We start from the raw sequence: 15,291 nt of genomic DNA, 5'->3' as shown, positions 1-15,291 counted from the left end.
TGCAGGGGTTGAGCAGAATATGTCAATCATCTGTGGTTGTGGTAAATCATAAGTGGAAAGTTTAATCTGTGATGTGATTTGCTTAGCCCTGGATAAGGAGGTCCACACACAAGCCTTAAGATAGTCTGACCCCTCCCTGCAAACTGAATGTGCATGTGAGATACTGAAAGTCACACAATATACTTTTTCAGCAGACTCAGACATTTCACTTGTGGCTCAGAGCCATAGTTAAACAGTGCAGCAGGTTTCCATTACAGACACTTTCAGAGGTGGCCAAATGGTCTTATTCTCCACAGACCCAGGCTAGTAGAGTGATCATTTGCAGGGATACATTTTGCTTTCAAATCGCCTGGACTGTTTTTCTTTACATCTCAGATGGAATGTCCACATATGAGGATTAGAGTTGTACGTGTTTATGTAAAGGCATACTGTAGAAGTCTGCCATAGCATGGTGGACACTAGGCATTGGCCTCAGCCAATTCAAGTTAGTGACACTTCAGGCAGTGGTCATGTGCTGCCACAGCACAAAATTTTGTTACACGCAATAATCCAAGACAGAAATCCAAGTCAGCCCTCCAATCAGCTCCACTTGACTTGGTCTTGGCAACAGATGTGTCATCATATGGTATTGGGGCTGTTCTCTCTTGTAAGTTAATGGACAGTGTGGCCAAGTCAATCATATTTATATCAAAGACACTTATCCCAGCTCAAGAAAATTTCTCACAGATCTAAAAGAAAGCATTGGACATCATATTCGGCATACCTTTAATTCGAATTTTTTTGTATGGTCATAGATTTCATCTTGTTATCAATCACAAACAGTTCGTGTCACATTTTAGACCCAAGGCAAAACATGTCACCTTCATCAATGGGCTCTTTATTTGTCAAATTCTGGAATACTTCATTTACTACAGCACTTCTGCTCACCACGCACGTTACTCCTTACAATGTTGTGTGCTCCAACTACTCCATCAATCACCCTGGGGAATTTCCAGGATTAGGAAACTGACATGCTGCTACATATATTGCCTCATATGGATGATGACTGATGGAGGAAAAGCTCAAATTCGAGAAGACTGTGGAAGGAAAGAGAACATCCCACCTTAGTGATTAAAGGAAATCATAAAAATCCAATATGAAGATTTTGGACATGGTTTGAATGGCTATCTTCCCAAACGTGAGTCCTGTGTATTATCACTGCACCACCTCACTTGGTAACAATGTGACTGACATGACAGAGAGTGACTTAGAGTGGTATCACTTGAACTGCAGAATGCTGGTTACAATAAGTGGATTAATGAGGATGAGATAGACTGCCAGTGATTTGAGCGTTTGTGTGAAAAACACAATGACAGACTCCAGAAATCTTGTAAGTCAGTAAAGCTGTTCCTCCTACTGAGATGGCAAGTTGCTTCTTCCTCTCATTTGAAAGTGACGAGTTTGCCCCACAATTTTGTTCGGTGAAGTAGAACAGCAGAGAGTAAAATAGACTTCATCAGACTCTATCTTGATGGGCACCTACCTGTCCATAAGTTCAACTTCTCTTCACAGTAATTCCCAGAAAAAATATCTTGACCCACACTCTTCTCAGTTTGTGAGGAAACTCAAACAAACAGAAAAAGGAACTGAAATTATGTATAAAGGAAAATACTAAGGAGAATGAGATTTTCACTCTGCAGTGGAGTGTGCGGTCCGGCACACAGTTTTAATCTGCCAGGAGGTTTTGAAAATACTAATTATTACAAAATATCATGACTACGGGAGAGAGTACACCACTTTAAAATGAAAAATCAGCATCTGTCCATTTTCGCCTATTGTTGCAGTAACTGTCTTCATGGCCAAAGAAGGGTAATGAAAGATGAAACAATGGATTACCAACAACAATTTGGATAAATAATTTTAACACTGGGAGGACACCACAGTATATTACACACACACACACACACACACACACACACACACACAGGGTGACTTACCTAAGATGCAATGCACCTAATATTTCATGAACATCTGAAGTTATCAAAACACATTTCTGGCAAATGATAGTACACAGAAGGCACATAAGTTTTCTATGCGTTTCATACACATCACTTCACTGAGACATTGAAACTGATTTTTTAAAAATGGAACAAGCACTTTTTAATGAGTTTTTTGAGCACTTGAAAAGAAAGACTCAGTGGTATGATACCACCAATTGTTTATAATGAAAAGTTTCATAAAAGCAGCCATGGAAAGAGATAAATTTAGCAGCAATGCAGTTCTCAAGGCACATTTTGTCTTTGTCAGCCCTGTTTGGTGTTATTTACAATGCATTAATGATGGAAATAGCATGTTCATTTTTAAATCAGTATTATTGTAATATAGTAACATTACAAGAAAATGACATAGTTTTTTTTGGCGCATATTGAAATTTTATACGCCACAGTGTTCCTTTTACATCGTGATTTGGATCTGGCTCTGCATGATTAAAAGAGAAATTAGATGGGTTCAACAACAATACAGGCTGTCATGGCATGGCAGGAACAGCCATGGAGCTCAACTCAGAACTGTATCTGTCAAATGCAGTCACCATGCCAGCGGGTCACATCGGACAATGTTGTGGTTGCTTCAAGTTACGATACCAAATAAAGTAATGATGGAGCATCTGCTGAGTAACTCTGCTCGCTCTACAGTTTAAGAAAACAAAACAAATATCCAGACCAACTTTTTTTCACAACAAAAGTAAGTAGAACATCATACACAACTTTCAACATGAAATATACTCTGGAGTCAAAATGATGGAGTGGACACTTGTGAATAAGCAAGCAACAACAAACCATGCTGCTCATGACATGTCTGTCAAAACAACACAGTGGCTGCTCTATATTCTTCATTAGAAATGTTTAAGTCTGACTTTTCAAACTGATGGCTTACGAGAAACACAACAAGAAAACAACAACCTGAATTTTCTGAATATATTAATGGTGACGTTTGTGGGCTAATCATTAAGTTGACACCTAAACAATGACATAGAAATAATATTTTATTTATGATTTTATCAACAATTCTGTAAATTGTAAGCTCTTGCCCCCCTGGAAATTCCATTGTCATCATTACTGGGCTCCATTACATGACACGCTGTGTCACTGTGATAACCTTAACATATGAGAAATTCCTCTGTGCGAGCCCTGGTTTCTCTTATTTTATTGTGATGATCACTTCTCCCTATGTAGGTGGGTGTGAACAGAACGTTTTCGAAATTGGAGGAGAAAACTGGTGACGGAAATTTCATGAGAAGATCCCGTTGCAACGAAAAATGCCTTTGTTTTAATGATTGCCACTCCAATTCACGTATCATGTCTGTGGCACTATCTCCCCTACTTCACAACAATACAAAACAAGCTACCCTTCTTTGTACTTTTTTGATGTCATCCGTCCGTTCCATCTGATGCCGTTCCCACACCACACAGTGATACTCCAGAATAGGGCAGACAAGTGTGGTGTAAGCAGTCTCTTTAGTAGACCTGTTGCACCTTCTAAGTGTTCTGCCAATTAATCGCAGTCATTGGTTGGCTCTACCCACAACATTATCTATGTGATCGGTCAAATTTAGGGTTTGTAAAAACATTTACTATGAAAAAGTAAGCAAAGTACAACTTTGCACTGAGATAAGTAAAAAAATAATTGAAACCTGAATATTCAATGCTCTCTAAAAACACACGTCCCAAAATGGATCAATATTTATTTAAATAAGGCTGCACACTCAATTATTTGTGCATAAGAAGACCCCCACCTCACGCCAAAGTAATTCCCTAACAAGATAAATTTGAAAGCTAACCAGTTCACAGAGATTTGTATGTAAAATAATGAAAATAAGTTCTCAGGTCAGGTTTTAGCTGGTATATGTGTACCTATGTGTTCCTCTAGTAGGCCAACCTCATCATCTTCCACTGGTTCTATGACTTCAGATGGCAACTGGTCTTCATCTATGCTGGGCACTTTGAATTCATAGTACTCTTTCAAAAGATTCAAAGCTCTGCTGCCATACCCCATCTACGGAATGAAAAGAAAGAGTAACAATAGCAACTAGAAACCAAATGAGAGTATAATTCATCTAGCAGTTTTCAGAAATGAAAATAGCAAAAAGTCAAACAAAACATACCCCCTGATAGTCAGGATGTGTTGCTATCCTGACAATACGAGCACCTGCCAGGGATGGGAAGTCTTCATCTTGATACTGCTGGGCTATTGTCCATGGGATAAGATCTCCAGATGCACGTTTACCACGAGACAGCCCATCGACAACAGACCCTCTGGATACCTGGCCTTCCAAACAAACCTGCAAAATTAATTCCAGTCTTCAAATGTGAAACCATAAGCTGGCCAGTTTCTATTCATAGCATCATGTTGTTAGTACCTGAATTACAACTAGGATTTCAGGCAATGACTTTTTGTTGGGATCCACAGGGCCAAGCAAACAGAAGAGATGATGTGCTGGAGCATCTGACATCATTTGCAAGTCATTTGGGCTATTCTGAAACGTATGATGACACATTATTATGCAGAATATTTGAAACCTTCTGTTCTGCCAAAACTAGTTTTTCAACTAACCTTATAATGTGAGGCTACATAGAGTGCAACTAATCGGTGCAAAAATGCTTCTGAGGCTTTGTGGTAACAGAAGAGAGTGTCCCTGAAATGACAAAACATGATATCCTACACTGCGTGAACAAGGTTCACTATCAAATCAAGTCTTAAAGTAATATATAGGAATCAGCTGCAAACATTTCTATATTTCAAGAGGATTTGTATTATCTGCTTTTCATTCATTTTTCAAATTTCCTTCTTGAATTACATTTTGTTTATTCAACAAAAGAAAGAAAGATAGAGACCTGTTTATGTAGTAGAGATCACAGCTGTCAGGAGGAGGGCACCCAGACAGTAATGGCTGTACAGACGTGGCATCCAAACACAGTAGATCTGTCAACCATTTCTCAACATCATCATCAGGTTTATAGCGAATGGATTCTTCCAAAGCCACCTAAAATGATTTATAATAAAAGCTGTTGCATCAAATGGAGAATTCACTCAAATAAACTACAAAATTAGAAGGAGATAAGACTAGCTGACCAGTAAGTGCCTTCAAGAGGTGAAATTCCAGTACCGTCTATAAAAACATTTAAAAATAGGTGAAAAACATTTTTTTTATTTTCAAATATGTACATTGCCAGTACTGGTATTTTGCATGCTGAAAATAAGTTATGGCCAGCCATTCTGTCTCCTTGTAAGTTCACATAATGAAGGTTTTGTCATAATATACAATGCACCTTTCCAGGATTCAATCTTCTGCCTTTGTCATTTGCAACACACTTCATTAAAAGTGTTTATTATCTTGTGATGTACATAAATAATATCTGAAAATAAGGATAAGGATTTGCTCTCTTATTATGTTTTCTAGTAATGATATTAGAATTATGGACAACCTGCACACAAATGTTGAGAAAGACAAGAGAAAGTATAAACACTGTCTCATCCAGTACCCCCTCCCCACTTTCACAGTGACACTCTTCCCTTTCTCTTGTCCTCACTCTTTCCTCTACTGTGCTGACATCCCTTCCCACATCAAATTTCTCTCTCACATTATCTCTTCATGCCTGTGATCGCTACCAGAATTTATTCACATTTTATCACTATTTCTGAGAGTAATCTGTCTATACACTCTCCAGCCACCCAATAGTACTTCCTTATCACCATCTTCTGCTGTGCCACTTTAACTAATCCAGGCGCCTCAATCCTCCTCCTCCCCCTCTCCCTGTAAAACAGTCACCTACGCAACCACACATAAGTAGTATTACAGTGACTTTTGTGTGTGTGTGTGTGTGTGTGTGTGTGTGTGTGTGTGTGTGCGCAAGCGTGGCAGGCGTGTAGTGAATGATATAGACTATGGAGGAACATCGATTTAATTAGCTATCAGTGGTATTGTCTAATCAAATACTTTCAAGCAATTATGGAACTCTGTCCAGGAAGTAACAAGAACATTATAACAATTAATTAACAAACTTTAAAGTTCGTGCAATTGAATGTTTAAAGCTACACAATTCCTCTACCACAATTTACAAAGTTACCATGGAGGAGGCACACACAGCTACAAAATGTGTGGCAAAGTCAGAGCAAATTCTAAACCCCAACACAAGACCTGACCGACATAGAATCCCTTTGGGATGACTATTTTTGGCTCATTAACTTGCGCAGATGACGTCTTTCCACCTTAAACGTTCTCCCACAGCACCCCTGCACTCTTGCAGCCATATCCTAGCCAATGTCTAAATCCTTGCCTCATGGCAGTGGACAAGATAACCCTTTCAGCTTATCACAGAACAAAGTGACCCCATGTAGTGAGACACTTTTCTGCTGTGTCCCTAACCACAGCTGATGTTGATAGCATTACCAGCAGCTACCAGATAGTGGATCAGCAGTTTCTTACTGCTGTGTGTGCTCTATATGACGGCATACAGATGAAACTGTCTCTTTTCAAGTATTCCTGGTGCCCACCTGTTTGTTTTCCAGATGGCATGCTGAAGCATAGCCTGTGTCTGCATAGCGTTGCTTCGCTATGTTCCTGTGCTTTTCACAACCCTTCAATTTCAATAATCAATACAATATAATCAACACATCAGGCTAAAAATTTTCAAGCAGATTTGGTTGTTCTGGCTACTGTCTTTGCCTGCTCATGTTGCACTGCTGCTCATATGTGTGCGAGTAATTACACTGGAGAAAGAATGAAAGTTGGGTTAATTTTGGTGATCTTTTACTCATTCATCTGCACCTGAGTGGTTGACATTCTTTACACTTTTATTATTGAAATCCTGGGCTTTCAGTAATGATTTATTACAGTAATGTTTATTGATAGAATACCTGGGCATAGTGACATGGTAGAAGGCAAGGGAATTTTAACAGTTCCTTACAAGGTAATATGAAAAGGAAAGATATTAGATCAGCTTCGGTCTAGGTGAACAGCTTGTACTATGTGTTTTAATAGTTAAATGTACACTCAGTATATCATGGATACAGGCAAAAAAACAGAACAATGGTATTTTTTATTGTAATAAATGAGCAATATACTCTGAGCAGAAACGTAAAAGGGGCATTTATCTGGCTATCCATTTCTCTTGGAGAATCTAATTAGGTGTTGTACTTCTTGAAACAAAATCACACACAATACCAGAAATGACTCAGTGAATTATGCTTTGTTTTAATTTATCTTTTAATTGTTGGGTAATTACTCTTGCCAACGATGAAACCTAGCTGCTTGTAACTGCAGAAATCTGAAATGAGAATTTCCGCTACAACTGCAAAATACACATCAATATGAAGGTATTTCTCACCTCATGGAGGGCCCTCCCAGTAGCTGCTGCTGGGGTTTTTGTTTTTGCTTGATCAGCGGTTGCACCTACAGGAGCAGCTTGGTTCCTTAGTTGCTGCAGGAGCTTCAAGGAGAGTGAGCGGCCTGTTCCTTCATACCTAGATTTTAATTAATGTGCATTTAATTTTGCATATTTATAACAAACACATATCATGTTCAGAATTCACTATCACAAATTTTAGGAACAGTTTAAAGGACAGAATCATAACATTCTCAACAAATGGAATCGTAGAAGCATTAAGTAACCCTCTAAGAAACAGTACATATTATTTTCTGTACTCACCCATTAATTGTTGAAGCCAGAAACACAAGGTATGGTCCCAGCATATTTCTCACAAAAGGTAAGGGAATAGCTGCAGCTTCGTCAATCACCACCAACTCTGCTTGGCCAAGGCGATGCGAATCTGTAGGATGGATGTACTGCAATGGTAATGATGAGGAATGCATTTTTATAAATTTGTTTACACTAATTCTAATTCTAAAGGGAAAAAAAACACAAACTCAAGTGCCCCAAGAAGACAAAATAAACACTAGCATGCATGCGTGTGACTGCCCCCCATACGTGCGTGAGCGCGCGCGCGCTCACACACACACACACACACACACACACACACACACACAGAGAGAGAGAGAGAGAGAGAGAGAGAGAGAGAGAGAGAGAGAGAGAGGGAGAGAGGGAGAGAGGTGGGGGGGTGTTTTGTATGATTTTAAAGAAGAAGACAAATAGATTTCAATAATTGCAAGTTCTAGAAGAAAGAAATTTATTTATTTATGGTTTTATAAAAAATACACCAAGGGTACCACCAAATGTGGATTAACCTCACATTTTGACATCATAGGAAAAATAGTTTCACTTTTGCGTGCAGTGACTACAAAAGCAGTGTTAGGTTTGATAAGTGTGCTAACTGCATACATATCCACACATTTAAACTTAGAGGTACATCCAGTAAAGTTATATGTTATTGTTAATCTTCCATTTTCATTAATTAAATTAACGACAATAATATACTGGATGTGTCTACAATGTGAACATCTCTACTTGCTCACTCATCAAACTTTGTTGTGTTACTGAATACCGTCAGATTTGAAACACTAATAAAAACAAGACTAAATTGCATAAACAATGGCTCAACCCAAAAGAGACAGATGATATTTGTGCAAGTTCGTTGTGCTGTATTTTTTACGCAATTGGTATCATCACACCAGTATGGAGGGATATGCACATGTAAAGTTATACATTGGGGTAGTGCAGAAAAATGTTAAGCTAGATCATTGCTTCAGATGTCAATGTTAAGAGCTTACAGAAACTACTAGGACCCAAAATGAACAATAAAAATGTCCACCAGAATATAAGTGAAAATCAGTATTAAGTTGAAAATTACAAAATAATTAAATATGCCATCTCATATGACTCATATGCTTGTAATCATGCAAAATGCAAGAAGGGAAAAGCTCACAACAGAAAGACTCCAAAAAGCCTAAAAAGTCCAGTGTCAATTGAATGTAAGAGATGTGGCAGTGCCGAAACGGAAATCAGAAAACCTCACAAGGTGATCAAGTAGCTGGCCCATAGACCATACAATGGCCAGCAGTAGTCCAGGCTTGTGGTTTATCTATTCCATAACCATTATAATACTCTGTGTAATCACTGGATTAAAGAGAGTGATAATTAAATTAGATATTAATAAGAAATGCTCTTTACGATTTTATCCTGACATTTTCATGAAAATCTGTGGTACACATCTGAATACACATCTGAACTGTGCACACAGAAATCTTTTCCCTATTTAATGCATTCTGCTCAGAACTTGCTGCTTTGTTAACTAGGAGGATGGTGACCAGTCTCTACACAGTATGCAATTGCTGCTTATTTCGTAGAATGCTTAAATAACTTTTCCACACCGTAAAGACTATGTTTCATAATTGAAAGAATGTTAGCTATATGACAAATTATTCAAATAGAACTCATCTACATAGCTGAGCTTCTACATTTTGGCTAACAATTGTGCCAGTGACATTATACTACAACAAAAGCTGTAGTTGCCTAATAACAAAAGCAATAAAGAAAGCAAACTTCATTTTTACAGTTGATGTCCAAAGTCAAATTACATAATGAATTTAATCTTTTAAGATGCTATGAGTGCAAGACAACATATTCCATCATTTGTTTATCTTATTCTCAGGATTAATCTTCCGTATTGCAAAAAAAGGTGCCAAAGAGCCTTTGCAATTCAGTGAATTGCTTCTCCTCAGGACAAATTGCCTTATATTAAAATGTCACATGTAATTTGGTTTTTGCTACACTATAATCACAGTATTCTTTCTATCTAATACTTAACAATGTTTGGGCGAAAGAAAAATACATTATTGATAAGGAACATACCTGAACAGTCTGTCTATGGTCTCTGTATACGTTAAGACGTACAACTGCTTTGTTGAATTCTGGGTTTGTAGACTGTATAACATCATAGTCCAAATGTTCTTGGTACTCGAGTACATCAAGGCCTGAAAGACAAGAGTCCAGATTTATTACATTAAAAGGGTAAAACAATGTTTTATTTTTCAGTTTAGAGAACTTTATTGTAATTAAAAAATTTTCTATTCTGTAACTATTTTATGCTAAAATTGGACAGGGTGGCCTAAAATATTCCTGCCACCCCCATCCCCCCCCCACCTCCTCTATCTCAAAACAGGCACTAATGTGTAATGCTCCCTCTATAACCTAATTGTGTGTCACCCATTTTCAAAGATCCTCAAATATTAAAATTTTAAAATCATGTGTTGTATGTATAATATATCTGATTATAACACAAATGCTGAGTAATGTTAACAAAGGACTGATAACACTGTTCAGAGGTCATATTGTACTAATTGGATCACTAAATTAAAAAAAAAAAAAGGTCAATCAACTCTTGATCTTGGGCATATGGTTGTAAGGACATATCTTGAATGGATAGTTATAAGAGCATACACATTTCAAGAGAAGCATTAGATAGCCCCAGTCAAATAAAAATGAGATAGATGGAAAAAATAAGTAAACTGTTCTTTATTTCAAAAGTAATCAGCATAACTGTTTATACATTTATCCACTATGGAACAAGATGGTCAATATCCTTTATGAGAAAATGTTGGTGGTTGCCTATGGAACCATGATTGTACCCAGGCACGCACTTCTTTGGCCGAAGCAAATCAATGGTCATGAATGTCTTTCTTCAGGGTTCTGAAAATATGGAAATCATATGAGGAAAGATCAGGACTGTATGGAAGACGTGTAATGGCTTCCCAGTGAAACTTCTGCAGCCTAGCTCAAACAACTTTGGTAACATGTGAGCACACAATATCCTGCAACTGAATGATGCTGTTCATCAACATTCTAGGGCATTCGGACTTGGTGGCACACTTCAATTTTTGTGAAGTGTCCACATGCACACCTTACCCAGTGGCAATATCACTCAGAACAATTTTTCATTCAGGCTCCACCACACTGTATAAACAGCACTAGGAAACCTGCATATGTGTGAGAGCCTGCATATATGTAAAAGTTTTTGCTACAGTTCATGGCAGAGGTCTCTATACCCATTACCGTATTTACTCGAATTTAAGCTGCACTCGAATCTAAGCCGCACATGAAAAATGAGACTCGAAATCGAGGAAAAAAAAAATTTCCGAATCTAAGCCGCTCCTGAAATCTGAGACTCGAAATTCAAGGCGAGAGAAAGGTTTTAGGCCGCACTTCCAAATCGAAACAAAGTTGGTCCATTGTAATATGAGACACAATTTAGGTTGAATGAATGACGATACAGCTGTAGTAGTTTGGTTCGAGTCGTAAGCTTGAGCAGTTAAGCTTTACCAGGTAGCCGCTGTTATGCGTCAGGCGCTCCGTCCGTATTTATACGGGTATTCTTCCTTTTTCACGTGCTTCGTCTGATTTGAATTGATTGTTTATTTTTCTTTGATCTGACAAGTGCAGTTCTCTTTGTTATAGGTGTTTCCGCCACTCAACGCTGAAAATGCATTACTGTACTGTGTCATGCATTGTTTGTCGCATTCTGAAAATGAGGGTTTACGGCCTGTCGCCGCTCGCGGCATGGCTTGCTTTTGTGCACGCTACCGCCGCTTACAATTAAAAAAAACAAAGAGAGGAATCGTCTCATTAGCGAAACAATGGCAAGAGACTGCTATTCGTTGCTATTTACACTGCTGCTTTCTTTGATAATGATCAACAAGAACCAAATAATAAACTGCGTATGATAGAAGATGTTCTGAACGAGAATTTAGCGAAAATTTTTTCCGTTTGAAAATCTTTGCAGACGCCTCTTTTGTACATTACATTATGCACAGGAATTAGAGTCATCTTAGATTTAAAAATCTAGTCAATTGCCGTGCTTCATTTCTGACTGTATCACTATTAGGCATAAGAATAATACGAATATAAATATGACATGGTATGTATATTCTTCCGCGTCTGCTGTTGTCTCACTCTAGTTTCGTAGTTTATTAGGCGGACAGGATTTAAATGAGATAGCAGCAAACACGAAAGAATACATGGCAAAATGTTTATATTCGTATTATTCTTATGGTGAAGAAAATACTGCATGTGATTCACAATTCATAAGAGTTCCTATTAGCAACCATTTCTTCTCACAGTTAGGAAAAAATTCAGAAAGCAGAGTTGGCCATGTTGACAAATATCCCAAACAGTCTTGCCAGTCGGATTTTAGTAGTACATTGAAATGCTGCTACATTCGAAGAGGAACCAATATGGAGTTTGTATTTACTTCGTTGGATAATGTATGAAAATGCAGTGGTCGAAACTCGGGGCGGAGAAAAAAAAGCTCGTCTTCCACCTTTTTTTTTTATTCATTTACTGACGCAAAGGTTTTGGTGCCAGTATTTGTCTTTGTGCCTGCAAAGCATGCCTGCGTAGCGCTACATATATTCGACGACAGAAGTTAGTTGTCGCGGCACCTTCCAACATTTTTCAGAACTTTCGCTTACTTTGCACTCGATTCTAAGCCGCAGACGGTTTTTTGGATTACAAATACCGGAAAAAAAGTGCGGCTTAGATTCGAGTAAATACGGTACCTATTATCAGTCAATTAACAACACCGATACGTCTAATGTCAATCACTGACACCACAAGAGGCATTCCATAACATGACAACCAACAGTCTACAGAAGCAACAGAGTGGAGATGACAAGCAATCATTACAAGAAAATGTTGTAAGACTATTGTACTCAAGAGATATGTATTCATCTGTAAATTTTTTCACAGCTCAGTTGGTACATCACAGAAATAACATCAGGTATCATTTCTTTCCATATCCATAAAATGAATGGGTCCTTTCAACTTTTGTAAACATTTCCTAACACCAGCAGCTCCTTGCGATAAAGTAATCTTGTCAAATGGTACAAATTCCTCTACATTCCATTATGCAACAACATTCCTTTCAGTGAAAGATTCCTATCAGCGTGGTAAGAACCCTCAATGCTGAAATTACATCTTTGAAAGTATCTTAGACATCTGAATATGATGGAGAAATGTAGGTAGTTACAATGGAGGTAGTTCCTCAAAGCAGTTTTCCGCTGTAAGGAAAAAATTTGTTACTATTAGTAAAATATATGAAGGCTGTGGCAATAACTATGATAGTTTCTGAGTAGTCTTGAATAATGTCAGTGACTAGGTTACTCTGCATATTGCTTCTTTTTTACAATAGCTTCAGGAACTTCACTGATGCAATAGCAAGTTGATAGCGTATTGGAGTACTTCCTATTTCATCACCCCTGTGATAGGTTAGGTACTGGAGGCCCTTTATCGCTTTCAAAAGTGACCTGCTTCGCTTCATGTTTGTTGTTATCCTGGTACCAAGTTATTACTCCATATCCTTCTGTTATGGGTACACATTATTTGATTAGAATGCTCTCCTTTGGCTGTCAAGCCTTTTAGACAGGATTACCCTGAAACTGTCGTGCCCTCCTCCCGCCAAGGGCTCATTCCATTAGGATATGGTCAGGAGTACCAATGACTTCACAATAACATATGGACCGCACTTTTATTCTGACTTTATACAATTATTCTGGATGTGGATCATGCGCTGTCAGATGTTGCACAATACCCCAGACATTTGGGGAGAAGTGATACGTCTGCCTTCCACCGAAATTAATGTGAGCCACCTCCTCCTGGGAGGCTGAAATGATTCAAGAGTAGGCACAGCTACAAATATTTTTTTCCGTTCAACAGTGATAACCTGTTTACTAGTTTTTTTATTAAGATATATAGAGGTGAAATTCTTATGAAGGATGATTAGCTAGAATACTGTATGTTTATATTTGATGCTCCAAATTGTGATCATATGTGGTATCTGACATGTGATCAGACTCCCAAGTATCAACCTGTGGATATGAACAGAAACTTTTCACAGGGAATAAGCACCAACACATTACTGCAGTTAATAGTGAAGGAATAAATCATATTTCAAATCCCAACTGTGGGAAGTTATTTCACATCAATAATATTAAACATGAAATACATTCCTGATGTTCTGCAAAATATTATTTATTTGATCATGATTTGAGTTTAGGCTTCTTCTGCCTTTGTCAGGTGACAACATGCACCCAAGAAGTGGAAAGCTGGTTCAGATCAAATAAATACTATTTTGTAGAGCACCAGGAATGTGTTTCCTATTTAAAATTGTTGGCATGTTCTGTCAGGCACCAAGGAAAATTTCAGTTAAGGTTATTTCATAATTTCTGCAAAATGAGACATGCCCTCATTTCATAAGGCTAAACATTACCCTGTTCAACTGTGTCCATGATTTGACTGGGGGCAATGCCAAGAAGGGTTTACTATTCATCCCCATACTTTGTAGGTTACTGTATACTGTGTTGTTAGAATGCATACCAATAAAGCTGCCGCTCATTAGCGCGTTCTACTCTCACACTGGTTCACTTATGAATCTTTAATTGCTTGCTAATTGTTACAAATCTTTGTCAAACTTCAGAAGCTATTTTAACACTGTGCCATGGTAACCTAATGTCTCAGCTGCTTCATAGGAACCGCACCATATTCAGTCAATTTAATTCTTAATATTCAACAATAATAACAGGTAAAAAGAAAAATGCGAATAAAAACACAAACCTTTGAAGACAAACTCAAAAAGTGTCTTTAAGTTTTCAGGACTGGGACTTGTGACAAATATATTAGAGTAACCAAATGCAATAGCTGCTGCAATTGCAAGTCCAAGAGCTGCAGATTTGCCTCTGCCTCTTGCAGCTGTCAGAGATACAGTTGAACGTAATGATTTCTCTGAAATAGCTTCAATGAATTTCAAAAGAGCCTTTGCCTGAAACATAAATACAAAGAATTTATAATATAAACAACAGAACCAGAGTAAAAAAATGATGATACATAAAAATACTTAACACACATGTTACTGGTGTCTACTACCAGCTTTAGCTACTTTAATAAGCATTTGTCTGAAGCTATGGGGGGGGGGGGAGATCAATTATGAACCAGAATTCTTTTCTGTAAAATTTATTAAATGAAGCAAAACAGAATACACCCAACAAATTTTTCTACATAGGCTTCTGACACATTTTTCCCATAGAACTGGCAATTCTTATGCTATCCTTGAACAAAGAAAAGGGACATGTGCACAGCTACTTGCACACGAACTTCTCTACTGCTGAGCTGTCAATCTGGTGTCCTCCCTAAATTGTTCTTTCAGTGGTCCAAACAAGTGATAGTCACTGAGTGATGAATCTGGACTGTCATGAGGATGTTCCACAGTACCCCAACGACTTTACTCCAGTTGATTAAATCAGCAGAGTGAGGCTTTGTATTGTCATGTAGAAGAATCATGACCAGTGGCGATGGCTTGAGCTCTTCC

The 15,291-nt window shown here is 38.0% G+C and overlaps 1 protein-coding gene across 1 annotated transcript in view; it reads right to left on the bottom strand.

The window, feature by feature from the left end:
• The window catches only part of LOC124622302 (RNA cytidine acetyltransferase), a 91,066-nt gene that overhangs the window by 40,244 nt on the left and 35,531 nt on the right, over positions 1 to 15,291 (bottom strand). Inside the window, exons 6-14 of the mRNA XM_047147973.1 lie at positions 14,541 to 14,745; positions 9,786 to 9,907; positions 7,686 to 7,822; positions 7,365 to 7,500; positions 4,872 to 5,020; positions 4,591 to 4,672; positions 4,397 to 4,513; positions 4,142 to 4,318; positions 3,891 to 4,032 (exon numbers count right to left, since the gene is read on the bottom strand). Of these exons, the coding sequence (XP_047003929.1) occupies positions 3,891 to 4,032; positions 4,142 to 4,318; positions 4,397 to 4,513; positions 4,591 to 4,672; positions 4,872 to 5,020; positions 7,365 to 7,500; positions 7,686 to 7,822; positions 9,786 to 9,907; positions 14,541 to 14,745 (1,267 nt within the window). The remainder of the gene's footprint in view (positions 1 to 3,890; positions 4,033 to 4,141; positions 4,319 to 4,396; positions 4,514 to 4,590; positions 4,673 to 4,871; positions 5,021 to 7,364; positions 7,501 to 7,685; positions 7,823 to 9,785; positions 9,908 to 14,540; positions 14,746 to 15,291) is intronic.

Source organism: Schistocerca americana, chromosome 7, assembly GCF_021461395.2.
Source record: "Schistocerca americana isolate TAMUIC-IGC-003095 chromosome 7, iqSchAmer2.1, whole genome shotgun sequence".
NCBI lineage: Eukaryota > Metazoa > Arthropoda > Insecta > Orthoptera > Acrididae > Schistocerca > Schistocerca americana.
This window is presented reverse-complemented; position numbering and strand designations above follow the sequence as displayed.